Below are 14,251 nucleotides of genomic sequence, written 5' to 3'. Positions count from 1 at the left end.
ACAGAAAAAAATACATAACATGTAAAAGTAGAAATACAAATATACATAAAACCAATGATAATGAATATATGTATATATGAATATATGATATATGAATATATGAGCACATCCGAGGACATGGATTACTGAGACCGAGTCAGCACGGCTTTTGTGTGGGGAAATCTTGCCTGACCAATTTACTTCAATTCTTTGAAGGAGTAAACAAACATGTGGACAAAGGGGAGCCGGTTGAGATTGTGTATCTGGATTTTCAAAAGGCGTTTGACAAGGTACCTCATGAAAGGCTACAGAGGAAATTGGAGGGTCATGGGATAGGAGGAAATGTCCTATTGTGGATTAAAAACTGGTTGAAGGATAGGAAACAGAGAGTGGGGTTAAATGGGCAGTATTCACAATGGAGAAGGGTAGTTAGTGGGGTTCCTCAGGGGTCTGTGCTAGGACCGCTGCTTTTTAATATATTTATAAATGATTTAGAAATGGGAGTAACTAGCGAGGTAATTAAATTTGCTGATGACACAAAGTTATTCAAAGTCGTTAACTCGCGACAGGATTGTGAAAAATTACAAGAGGACCGGACCTTACGAGACTGGGAGACTGGGCGGCTAAATGGCAGATGACGTTTAATGTGAGCAAGTGCAAGGTGATGCATGTGGGGAAAAAGAACCCGAATTATAGCTACGTCATGCAAGGTTCCACGTTAGGAGTTACGGACCAAGAGAGGGATCTGGGTGTCGTCGTCGATAACACACTGAAACCTTCTGCTCAGTGTGCTGCTGCGGCTAGGAAAGCGAATAGAATGTTGGGTATTATTAGGAAAGGTATGGAAAACAGGTGTGAGGATGTTATAATGCCGTTGTATCGCTCCATGGTGCGACCACACCTTGAGTATTGTGTTCAATTCTGGTCGCCGCATCTCAAGAAAGATATAGTAGAATTGGAAAAGGTGCAGCGAAGGGCGACTAAAATGATAGCGGGGATGGGACGACTTCCCTATGAAGAAAGACTAAGGAGGCTAGGGCTATTCAGCATGGAGAAGAGACGGCTGAGGGGAGACATGATAGAGGTATATAAAATAATGAGTGGAGTGGAACAGGTGGATGTGAAGCGTCTGTTCACGCTTTCCAAAAATACTAGGACTAGGGGGCATGCGATTAAACTACAGTGTAGTAAATTTAAAACAAATCGGAGAAAAGTTTTCTTCACCCAACGTGTAATTAAACTCTGGAAATCATTGCCGGAAAATGTGGTGAAGGCGGTTAGCTTAGCAGAGTTTAAAAAGGGGTTGGACAGTTTCCTAAAGGACAAGTCCATAAACCGCTACTAAACGGACTTGGAAAAATCCAAAATCCCAGGAATAACATGTATAGAATGTTTGTACGTTTGGGAAGCTTGCCAGGTGCCCTTGGCCTGGATTGGCCGCTGTCGTGGACAAGATGCTGGGCTCGATGGACCCTTGGTCTTTTCCCAGTATGGCATTACTTATGTACTTATGTTAAAATTCTTCATATATTGATAGATGGATGGTGTACTAAGACAATTTTGTTGGAATGACCTAAAATACCAATGTCAATGGATGAAATATATGCAGTATTATATGGTTATGGCATCCATGCAAACCTTATGAATAAGAGGTCAACATTACATGGATATTTTAAGAGTGTGTGCCGGTGATGGATGTGGATAAAAACAAAATTGAGACCATGCAACGTTAGAATACTGAGTCTTGGCTGTAATCGACCTAAAGGTGCTATCTGCTAATATAATAATAGTTATATTTGTTGTAAATCTGCCTAATATAGTTATAATCAAGCATGATAAATAAATTGGTTAATTTGATATCATGTGACCACACTTTGCAGTGAACTGTGTGCAAGCAGGTCATGTGGAAGAAATATAATATTGACCAAGCACATACCTTTGGACCGTGGAAGAATACTGGGATACAAGAAATTATCTTGTCATACCAGAAGAGATATAGGACCAAATAGCACAAAGCACTGTAACATACATGAGCGTATAAAGACCACTATAGAAAAACATTACTACAAGAACAAAAGTGGGCCATAAGTGGTTATGTCTACCTTTGTAAATAAAAACTGGTTTGGCTGATGGATTAAAAACCATACCACATGGAAAAATGAATAATGGGTATATTAAAATAGTCACTATCTTAAAAAATGTTTATCAAAAGACATTTATAAAAAATGACTGCTAATTCTTAAAAAAAAATGCTGGTATATGATTTTTAAGCATTTTAAAAAAAGAATTAGGGTCATTTTTTATAAACATTTTTTGACCCATTAATCATTTTCACATATGGTATGGGGCTTTGCAACTAGGGCTGTGGGAGAAGCTGAGTTCTGCACAGGGTCTTTGGAGAGAAAAGAGACAACCAGTGGAACTAGGGTCTGCCTTTGTTCAATCCCTTAGAGGTACACATACATTGCTTCTTCTTGCTGTAATACCTGCTAGCATTTTTAGTGCATTACCAGTAATAATTTTACAGAGGCGTGACCAAGAAGCTTTGATTCCTGAGGCAGGCATTTCTTGCTGAAATCTGGCTCTGTGTCCAGACCTGGTTTAACTTGATGTTCAAATAAAGGTTGACTTCTGTGTTTACTTTTGGAGTCTCCTCTTGGTTTTGTTTTGGAAAGCTGTTTGATGTCCTTACTTTGGTACAAGTCCTACTAGATTTGTTTTTCTCCCTCCAGATATCAACCAAATCCCACTTGCAGGATAAGGACGGCAAATATTTGCTATCCAGAGTATCCTCCCCGCTCTTCTTTGGAATCCAGGAGACCCAAGGTACAGTTACAGCCCCCTTCTATCATAGCTCTAAGCCATGCTACCTTTGACCCAAACAATGTGACCCTCATCATGTTTCTCAGTGTCATAAAGTCTTTGGATCAGAAATTTTTCTGAAAACGTTTTTTTTTTTTGTTACATTTGTACCCCGTGCTTTCCCACTCATGGCAGGCTCAATGCGGCTTACATATTGTATACAGGTACTTATTTGTACCCGTGGCAATGGAGGGTTAAGTGACTTGCTCAGAGTCACAAGGAGCTGCCTGTGCCTGAAGTGGGAATCAAACTCAGTTCCTCAGTTCCCCAGGACCAAAGTCCACCACCCTAACCACTAGGCCACTCCTCCACTGAAGAAAGGTTTTATTTATTTTACTGCACTTGATATACCGCTAGGGCCTGCATGTAGATATCTAAGTGGTTTACAAAATAAAAATGGTCAGCAGTTAAGCATACATAATTAGAGGGGTGAGAAAAGAGTAATACATAGATTATGCAGTCTTGATGCACTTCCACATTGTGTATTCTGCCCTCCACTTGTTCTATCTTCTTGTAAAGCCTCAAGCTTGGTTTCAAGTTTGCTCATCACCACATTCACTATTTCCGATTTAGCATTTTGCAGAACTCTCAATACCATGCTCAGAACGTCATTCGCCACTTCTAGCCGGGGTAAAGAAGAGTCCTCCCCGCACTTCCTGACTGGCTGTCACTCCAGGGCCCTGCTTCACGGCCTTATTGGAATACATCTCCTCTATCGATGGGTTGCCTCTTCCTTTCAACACCCGAGGCGTTTTTAAGATCACTGAGCTTCAACTAGTTATTTTTCTGACTTCCTTCCCTCTTTTTGCCCATCTAGCAGCACTTACAGTGAGGGTTCGGTGCGAAAGGCATGGAGAGTTCTCACTCGTGTCCTTTCAGCATGATGGCTCCACCAGAAGTGAGTGGATTTGGTGTTTGTAGCAGCTTGCAATAGGAAATAAGATTTGGGAGGATAAGCATCAGGAAAAGAAAATGTAATGGTGCCTGAGGAAACAAAGGTGGAGCAACTTTAAAAAAAAGCGCTCATAAGTGTATTACCTTCGAAAGCTCATCAAAAAATGTACTTAGTCCAATAAAAAAGGTATCATCTTATACTCTTTTCTTTGACTTGTTATATCTCTATTTATTTTTTTTTCAGATAACCCACAGTGGATAAAGACTAAAGAAGCACTGATTCAGGCAACTGCTATTCAAACTGTCTTCTGAGCAGCAATTAAATTAGGGCACTCAAAGGAAAGGTGCAAGATACAAGAAAAAAAACTTAACCCCTTAAGAAGAGGGTTGGCTGGGGGCGGGGGAAAGGACTTGGATTTCATAAAAACATGTCATACTGGGTCAGAATGATTGCCCATCTAGCTCAGCATCCTGCTTCAAACAATAGTGAATCTAGGTCACAAGTACCTATCAGAATCCCAAACAGCAGCAAAATTCCATGTTACCAATCCCAAGGCAAGCAGTGCCTTCCCCCTTGTCTATCTCATAAGTACATAAGTATTGCCATACTGGGAAAGACCAAAGATCCATCGAGCCCAGCATCTTGTTTCCAACAGTGCATAAGTACATAAGTACATAAGTAGTGCCATACTGGGAAAGACCAAAGGTCCATCTAGCCCAGCATCCTGTCACCGACAGTGGCCAATCCAGGTCAAGGGCACCTGGCACGCTCCCCAAACGTAAAAACATTCCAGACAAGTTATACCTAAAAATGCGGAATTTTTCCAAGTCCATTTAATAGCGGTCTATGGACTTGTCCTTTAGGAATCTATCTAACCCCTTTTTAAACTCCGTCAAGCTAACCGCCCGTACCACGTTCTCCGGCAACGAATTCCAGAGTCTAATTACACGTTGGGTGAAGAAAAATTTTCTCCGATTCGTTTTAAATTTACCACACTGTAGCTTCAACTCATGCCCTCTAGTCCTAGTATTTTTGGATAGCGTGAACAGTCGCTTCACATCCACCCGATCCATTCCACTCATTATTTTATACACTTCTATCATATCTCCCCTCAGCCGTCTCTTCTCCAAGCTGAAAAGCCCTAGCCTTCTCAGCCTCTCTTCATAGGAAAGTCGTCCCATCCCCACTATCATTTTCGTCGCCCTTCGCTGTACCTTTTCCAATTCTACTATATCTTTTTTGAGATACGGAGACCAGTACTGAACACAATACTCCAGGTGCGGTCGCACCATGGAGCGATACAACGGCATTATAACATCCGCACACCTGGACTCCATACCCTTCCTAATAACACCCAACATTCTATTCGCTTTCCTAGCCGCAGCAGCACACTGAGCAGAAGGTTTCAGCGTATCATCGACGACGACACCCAGATCCCTTTCTTGATCCGTAACTCCTAACGCGGAACCTTGCAAGACGTAGCTATAATTCGGGTTCCTCTTACCCACATGCATCACTTTGCACTTGTCAACATTGAACTTCATCTGCCACTTGCACGCCCATTCTCCCAGTCTCGCAAGGTCCTCCTGTAATCGTTCACATTCCTCCTGCGACTTGACGACCCTGAATAATTTTGTGTCATCGGCGAATTTAATTACCTCACTAGTTATTCCAGGTCACAAATACCTGGCAAGATCCCAAAAATGTACAAAACATTTTATACTGCTTATCCCAGAAATAGTGGATTTTCCCCAAGTCCATTTTAATATTGGTCTATGGACTTTTCCTTAAGGAAGCCGTCCAAACCTTTTTTAAACTCCGCTAAGCTAACTGCCTTTACCACATTTTCTGGCAACAAATTCTAGAGTTTAATTACACGTTGAGTGAAGAAAAAATTTTTCTGATTCATTTTAAATTTACTACATTATAGCTTCATCGCATGCCCCCCAGTCCTAGTATTTTTGGAAAGCGTGAACAGACGCTTCACATCTACCCGTTCAACTCCACTCATTATTTTATAGACCTCTATCATATCTCCCCTCAGCCGCCTTTTCTCCAAGCTGAAGAGCCCTAGCCGCTTTAGCCTTTCCTCATAGGGAAGGCGTCCCATCCCCTTTATCATTTTCGTCACCCTTCTCTGCACCTTTTCTAATTCCACTATATCTTTCTTGAGATGCAGCGACCAGAATTGAACACAATATTCGAGGTGCGGTCGCACCATGGAGCGATACAAAGGCATTTTAACATCAGCATTTTTGTTTTCCATTCCTTTCCTAATAATACCTAACATTCTATTTGCTTTCTTAGCCGCAGCAGCACACTGAGCAGAAGGATTCAAAGTATCATCAACGACAACACCTAGATCCCTTTCTTGGTCCGTGACTCCTAACGTGGAACCTTGCATGACATAGCTATAATTCAGGTTCCTCTTTCCCACATGCTCACATTAAACGTCATCTGCCATTTAGACGCCCAGTCTCCCAGTCTCGTAAGGTCCTCTTGTAATTTTTCACAATCCTCCCGCGATTTTTAACGACTTTGAATAACTTTGTGTCATCAGCAAATTTAATTACCTCACTAGTTACTCCCATCTGTAGGTCATTTATAAATATGTTAAACAGCAGCGGTTCCAGCACAGAGCCCTAACTACTCTTCTCCATTGAGAATACTGTCCATTTAACCCTACTCTCTGTTTTCTATCTTTTAACCAGTTTTTAATCCACAATAGGTTAAAAAAAGTGGGAGAGCGACCAAGGATACCAGAAACTGGAAGATGTTCGTTAATAAACAACTTTATTGATGATTTGAAGACTCGACACAACGTCGTGTTTTGGCCGTCAGGCCTGCATCAGGAGTCTGCTTTACACAGTGCTGTGGAGCAAAAGTAATGACAAACCTTTGGAGATCCTACAGCAGACTCTAGGACAAAGTATTGCTGAGTAATATAGAAGATGATCCTTAAAAAAGAAGGGGACCATCAGAAGCACTGCACGCGCTGCTTGTAATACAGTTGAAAAGTTAAGCCTTAAGAAAAACCGTCACTATAAACCAAAAAAGGCGCTACATTGGCCACCCTCCAATCTTCCGGTACCACGCTCGATTTTAAGGATAAATTACATATTTCTAACAATAGCTCCGCAAGCTCATTTTTCAGTTCTATCAGTACTCTGGGATGAATACCATCCAGTCCAGGAGATTTGCTACTCTTGCAATCAAAGAAACAACTATGTTTCGAAAATCTCTGAAAACATTCTTCTTCAACAAAGCCTACTATGAAAAACTATAACCTCACTAAGTCCACTCAATTATGAACGTACACCCTCTATAACTACCTTAACAACTCTCTTCCTTCTTCCCTCTCGCCTTCCTTAATCGCTACACATAACTAACTGTATCTTATATCCAACTATGACAATGTTATTAAATCTATGTAAGCCACATTGAGCCTGCAAATAGGTGGGGGAATGTGGGATACAAATGCAATAAATAATAATAATAATTATGCCATTTCTTATTATTTTCAGTCGGTTTCTTCTTCCATTTTCTGAAGGATTTTCTTTTAGCTCTAATAGCTTCCTTCACCTCACTATTTAACCACGCCGGCTGTTGTTTGGTCTTCCGTCCTCCTTTTTTAATTCGTGGAATATATTTGGCCTGGGCTTCCAGGATGGACTTTTCCTTCAGGAAGTTGTCCAAATACAATCCTATATAATAAAACGCACCTTCAACATTCTGAAGCTGACTGCATGGCTGAGGCATTCCTGCTCTCTGTATCCATCTCCTGAATTGACATCACGTACTTCCGGGTTTGTCACAAGCAGAAGTGACCAACCACACGAGGTTTCTCAGCTTCAGAATGTTGGAGGTGCATTCTATTAAATAGGATTGGTCAGTTCCTTGAAGCCCAGCCAGAGCTCAGCGTCCTGCACAGTAACGCTCAGACACCAGAGAAGAAGGGAGGGGGGGCCTGACACCAGAGGGGGGGAGGTATCTCTGTCACACACACACTCTCTCTCTCACACACTCTCTCTCACAGTCAATGTCTTTCTCTCTCTCACTCACACACTGTCTCTTACACACTCTATGTCTCACACTGCATCGCATTCACTCTCTATGTGTCACACAGTCACTCACACACTCTCTTGATCTCATACCTTCAGTGTCACAGAGAGTCTGTGTCTCACACACACTCTCTCTCTTTCACACACTGTATCTGTGTAAAACACACACTCTCTCTCTCACACTGTCTCACATACGCACTTGCACACACTCTCATCCTGTAGTACCACGCATTCTGAGGTCCAAGAGCCTGATAGCTGGTTAGACATCTTTACAATGTAGGATCTGGTCCTTAAGAAACCACTGAACCATGTTTCAACTGCAACACTGATTCCCATATTCTTGAGCAGGGCCATTAGTACCATGTGGTCTACTAGGTTGAATGCACTTGACATATCGAATTGTAGTAGTAAGATTTTCTTCCTTGACATATTAGACTTCTGAACTTTGCTGTCAAGAGTGGTTATGACCGTTTCTGTGCTGTGTTGTGGTCTGAAACCTGATTGAGACTTGTGAAGGATTGAAAAGTGTGTCAGGTATTCCATTAATTGTTGTGCTACCAGTGACATTGAAGCTACTGGTCTGTAGTTTGTGATATCACTGATGTTATTGGTGGTGTTTTTAGGGATTGGGGTAAGTATAATGTCACCCTTGTCAGATAGGAATTGTCCATTCAAAAACATGTATGTGATGTCTTCGGTGAGACATTCGATGAACTAGTCTGGTGGATTTTTCATCATATAGTTGGTGCAGTTACCTAGCATACAGTTTGCATGTGTGTATTTTGTCAATAATGTCTTAACTGTTTGGGTTTTGGGTGGTTTAAAGGCGGACCTGATTCTGTCTGCTGTGATGTGATCATCGTTGGTTTCGTCTTCGTGTAAGAGGTCTATGATGGTTGCTTGTGTTTTTGCAAGATTTGTTCTTGTCTTTACTATTTTTTGTTTGAAGTATCATGCAAGCTCATTTGCAGTTGGTGGTATATCAGTTGATGCTAATACAGTTTGGGTTTTCAATAGACTATTCATAAGTTCAAATATTTTTTTCATGTTAATCTGATCAGAGTTTGCATATGTGCTGTAGTATTCTGCTTTAGATCTTTTTATTTTGTGGCTGTATATTCTTATTGCTTTCCTCCATGTGGTTTTGTTTATTTCTGTTTTGTTTTTGGTCCATTTTATTTCTAATTTCCTACATATTTTTTCATTTGTAGTAACTTTTCATTAAGCCAGGGATGTGGTTGTTTTTTGTTTTCATTTTGAGCGGTGCTATTTTGTTCAGTGTGTTTTCGCTTACTTTATCCCAATTTCTCATGAACTGGATGTTGTCGGGTGGTATACTGTTATGATCGTTCATCACTGTTGTCCAGAAGGGTTGATTGTCCACCTTTCCACTGGTTGTGAATGTGTGTGGTGGGCTTGGTTTTCTGTTTTTGCTGTTCACTTTCCATTGTAGTGTAAATGTGAGTTTTCTGTGGTCTGACCATATTACTTCTTCCCAGTTATGATTTTCTAATATGTGGTTATTGTTGGCTGAGAACCTGTGCATTAGTATGTCTAATACGTGGCCTTTTGTGTGGGATGAGGTGACTTGTGCTATTTTAAAGTTCCATTGGTTTAGGAATTCCATTAAAATTCTAGTATTGGTGTTGTGCTGTTTTTCTAGGTGCAGGTTGATATCTCCTAATAGTAGGACCTCTGGTTGGTTTATGCAAATGTTTGATACGAAATCCATGAAATCGTCTTCAGTGCTGAGCCAGCTTCCTGGGAGGTGGTAGAACAGTATGACGCATAGTTGGCCATTTAGTGTAGTATCCATGATTTTGCATGCCAAGATTTTCATTGCTGAGGATGTATGTCTGGCAATAGGTTCAACTGTGAAGGAGGATTTGTATATTAGTGTGACCCTGCCTCCTTTCTTTTTTGTTCTGTTGATGTGTATCATTTTGTATCTTGATGGATATATGTCGAGCAGTACTGGGTCATCTTTGAGGCATAACCATGTTTCCATTATGAACAGTATCTAATTATCACTGTCTTTTTGACCACTGATCTTGCATTTATGTGTCCTGTGGGTATTGGAAAGTAGGTGTCATATTTGATGTTAGTGTGCTTAACATTTTGTACTTTGTGTGATTTATCTTTTTGAGATTGTGGTTGTGTTTATTATTGCTCAGGCTTACCTTCTTGTTGTTGGTTGTTATTTTGGTCTCTGATTTTTTGTGAGGGTTATAATCAGGCTCTTCCAGTTGATGATGGGAGCATCGTGTGGCCAAGATGTGTTCAGGGATTTTGTTCCATTCATTAGGAGAAGTGGCTTTTAACCCTATTATCCATATTTTTATCATGTAGTCAAAGACCCAGCTGGGTCAGATTCACAGGTAGGTTTTTTTTTTTTTAATATAATTTGTGTGTATGTGTGTGTGTCAGAAGTTGTTGGGTATCCAGTCATGGCTTTGCCTCCTGTAGTCCTGAGGTCCCTGGGTCGCTTCACTGTTGGTTCTGCAGGTGTCTCTCTCATCTGAGAAGTGGGATTCCAGTGCTCTGAGCAATGTCCGGTCGCATCTTTCTCCAGGTGGCTGCGCCATCTCCGCCTCCCTGACCCTATTTGTTATATAAGAATATAAGTATTGCCATACTGGGACAGACCAAAGGTCCATCAATCCCAGTATCCTGATTCCAACAGTGGCCAATCCAGGTCACAAGTACCTGGCAAGATCCCAGAACAGTAAAACAGATTTTATGCTGCTTATCCTAGAATATGCAGTGGATTTTCCCAACTTCAATGGCTTATGGACTTTTCTTTTAGGAAATTATCCAAACCTATTTTAAGCCCTGCTAAGTTAACTGCTTTTATCAAATTCTCTGGCAATGAATTCCAGAAATTTGCTACTTTGTAGCTTCATTGCATGCCCCTACTTTAGCCTTTCCTCATAGGGAAGTCATCCCATCCCCTTTATCATTTTTGTTGCCCTTCTCTGTACCTTTTCCAATTCCACTATATGTTTTTTGAGATGCGGTGACCAGAATTATACACAGTATTTGAGGTGCGGTTGCACCATGGAGCAATACAAAGACACATTACTTGCCAACCTCTGTGCCACCCTCAGATGTTATACTCAGGTCCATCAGAATTGCATGCAGGTCCCTGGAGTAGTCTAGTGGTGGGTGCAGTGACCTGCATACAGGTGGAGCCAGGCTCCTATCTCCCCCTACCTGTTCTCGTGGGGTGTGAGCACGTGGACCTCCACTGACAGTCATCAGGCGCCTCCCTTGGTTGAGCTGTGGTTCCATTTTCTTCCCTTCCCGATGGTGGAGGTCCGTGGGGCTCTCTGTGGGTCATCAGTGTTTGTTCCCCAAGTGTCATCTCCGGTGCCTGGCACTCTTGGCTTCTCGTGGCGCCATTATGTGGGGTCCTCACAGCTGCCAGTGTCAGCGTGCTACCCATTATGTGCATGCATTTAGGGATGGCAAGAAAACCTGAGGGGGGCCCAACCTGGCCGGGTGGAGGTTTCATGGTCCCAGCTGTGGCACAGCTGGATGTTTCACTGTGAGCGATCCATCACTTTGGACTTCACAGTGTCATGTACATTCTGTGTGGTTACCGGGGCCTGAGTGCCTGCTTTGTGGGTGGCACCTTGGGCTGTGCATGCCTTGTGTGGCTACGATGCTGTCGTCCCTGAACACTGCTTTGTGGGGTGTCTGTGAGGATTAATGTACTGTGTAAGGTAGTAAGGCTCTGTATACAGGGGATGAGAGCTTGCTTCCCACTGCGCCTCCTACTGATTGCTGTCTCTTTCTGCGGCCTCAACTGGTGCAATGTGCTAGGTAGCTGTATGTGATATGCTGGCTACTTTGTTCTTGCTCATAGCAGGGTGCTGTGCAACCACCTACCTTTCCCCCCACCTTAATATACAATGTCTTTTTAGGAGGTTACCTGCAATCAATTGTTGGGAATATGGGGGTTATGAACAAACTGTATTGAGGGTTACTGGATACTCTGGCTTTCTGCAGTGGATGGCTGCTATGGGGGTGCTATGTTGTTAGCACTTTGGCTCTAAGGCATTCCCCTCATGAGCCAGATCAGTGTTGGCTCCTCCCTCCTGATGCACCGGTACTGGACCCGGGCATCTCCAAGTCACAGTGGATGCCAAAGCTGCAAAACACAAGTTGGTGGAGACAGGGTTCAGGAGGTGGTCCATTGTAGTTGCACATGTTTTATTATGCCCCCTCAGACAGCCTGTGAGAATTGAGGGAAGCCAGATTAGGGGCTTGGTAGGGGGTGTACAATCCATGCACAGCCAGAGGTGATACCTGGCAATGTGGGCAGGGAGGTGGAGACATGCAGTCAGCTAGGGCATGTGGGACCAAGGGTTGCAGGGTCTGCTTCCACCATTCATAAATGCACGTAGGTGTGGAGCAGCAGCCCTGAACAAAGATGGGGGATTGACAGAGATGTGCAGGCCCTTATTGTAGCCTTGGATGGGGGCTCTGGGCAGGGGGAACATGTTCTGACATTTTTAACATTTCTGAGCTGTGGGGAAAAGGGAGGAGGCCAGTGCATGTGATCCTAGCAAGATGTGGTGCTTGCAAATGGCCAATTCTGGGTTCCTAGCAGCACTGCAGAAAACTCACCTTGCCAGGGTTCTCCTAATGAGCCTCCAGGCCCTCATTGAGACATTATGCAGTGGCAGGTGGTGATGTCTCTTCATAATTTCCCTCCTGTGCCTGAAGCAGAGGAGGACAAGGAGCTGAGATTCCTCAACAGAAAAATTTGGCTACCTCCTGAGGGACATGTTAAGCCAGAATGGAAAATGTCCTTCCATGTGCACCACCATATATAGATGTATTTAGACGTGGAGGGGAAATCCTGATGTTGGCAAATGATTTTTCAGTGTATGACCACTTCAGCATGTAGATATTTTCTGAGGGTTATTTTCCATTGGCAGACCTATCTGATAACGTCTATGTCAGTCTGCAGTGCACTTTCATTGTGGCTGGCTTTTGGGGGTATTTTCGAACATTGAAAAACGTCTTTCTTGACTGCTTTTCTGGTCATTTTCAGATAAGATGTTTACTTTTGGACTTGGACATCATATCAAAATTCCCCTCCACATGTCTTTATATAAGCAGCACCAAAAATAGGCAGCTTCCTGCTCACTTAATGTAGGCGCCTTGTGCTACTAGAGCATGCCATTTATCTACATTTATGTATGTGAAATCCAAAAACAGAAAACAAAATATACAACCCTGGCTGTATTAAGCAGGATATAAATTAAGTAAGTCAAATCATATTACATGGTGATCTAAATGTAATCCTGAAGTTTCCTTGAATTCATTCAAATAAAGCCAGTAAAATAATTTACCTCCTGCATCCAGTTCTTCTGTTATTTCTGTTTCTTCATCTGAAGTGACAGAGTTCTGCTCAGCAAACTGACCCTCGGATAGCTGAGAATGATCCTCCTCTTTTTCTTGCTGAATTTCTTCTGCAGTCTCAATTATTTTCATATCATCTAGCACTTTTTCATGTATAACCTTGAGTAAAATACATGTTTACTGTTGCTTTTACCATATTTAAATCATGACTGCTAAGGTGCAGGACTTAAACTGTAAAGCTATTGAGATTTGAAACAAAAAAAAATACAAGCTGCTTGTTTGAACAGTTTTTAGTACCATGAATAGCTCACCTATTACCAATCACAATATCATTTATCTCCTTTTCAAATATTTACTAAATATATGAGAGGTAATGCAATGTGTATATATAATAGCAAGAAAAGGGTACAGCTCTATTTGTCTGTTGTGGCAGATGAACATATATGCGCATCAGCAAGCATGCACACACTTTCCCAGGTCCAGTGGCGTTCCTGGCCTGGATGGCACCAGGGGCGGAGCGCCGATGCACCCCCCCCCCCGCTAGATGACACCTCCCCCCCTCCGGTGAAATGACCCCCCCCCGGGTGCACGCCGCTGGGGGGGGGGGGTGTGCTGCGGCACGCACCTGCTCCTCCGAGTTCGCTAAACTTCGTTTGTTCGCTGCAGCTCCCTCTGCCCCGGAACAGGAAGTAACCTATTCCGGGGCAGAGGGAGCTGCAGCGAACGAACAAAGTTTAGCGAACTTGGAGGAGCAGGCGCGCGCCGCGGCACCCCCCCAGCGGCGTGCACCCGGGGCGGACCGCCCCCCCCCCCCCTTGGTACGCCACTACCCAGGTCTCAGCTGCAGATAGAGGATAAAGAAGCAGAGGTTTGTGCACAGTGGAGTACCATTCCTAGGATGAACTGCTGGTAGCAGGAAGTGGGAGAACTCTTAACATGCACCTCTGCATCCATTCCCTGCCAGACTGCAATGAAAAGAAGGCATACCAGAAACCAAAGAGAAGAGGAGAAAATAATGTAAAGGGAGGGAAAGGAGAGAGAAATAGTGTGCCCTAAGGCACAGAGAAGAATGTTATGGAAG

At 42.9% G+C, this 14,251-nt stretch overlaps 1 protein-coding gene across 1 annotated transcript in view; it reads right to left on the bottom strand.

The window, feature by feature from the left end:
• The window catches only part of RPGRIP1L (RPGRIP1 like), a 343,339-nt gene that overhangs the window by 87,116 nt on the left and 241,972 nt on the right, over window positions 1-14,251 (bottom strand). Inside the window, 1 exon segment of the mRNA XM_030204315.1 lies at window positions 13,161-13,329. Coding sequence (XP_030060175.1) covers window positions 13,161-13,329 — 169 coding nt within the window.

Source organism: Microcaecilia unicolor, chromosome 5 (assembly GCF_901765095.1).
Source record: "Microcaecilia unicolor chromosome 5, aMicUni1.1, whole genome shotgun sequence".
Taxonomy (NCBI): Eukaryota; Metazoa; Chordata; class Amphibia; order Gymnophiona; family Siphonopidae; genus Microcaecilia; species Microcaecilia unicolor.
Note: the sequence above shows the minus strand (reverse complement) of the source record. Positions and strands in the feature narration are given on the sequence as shown.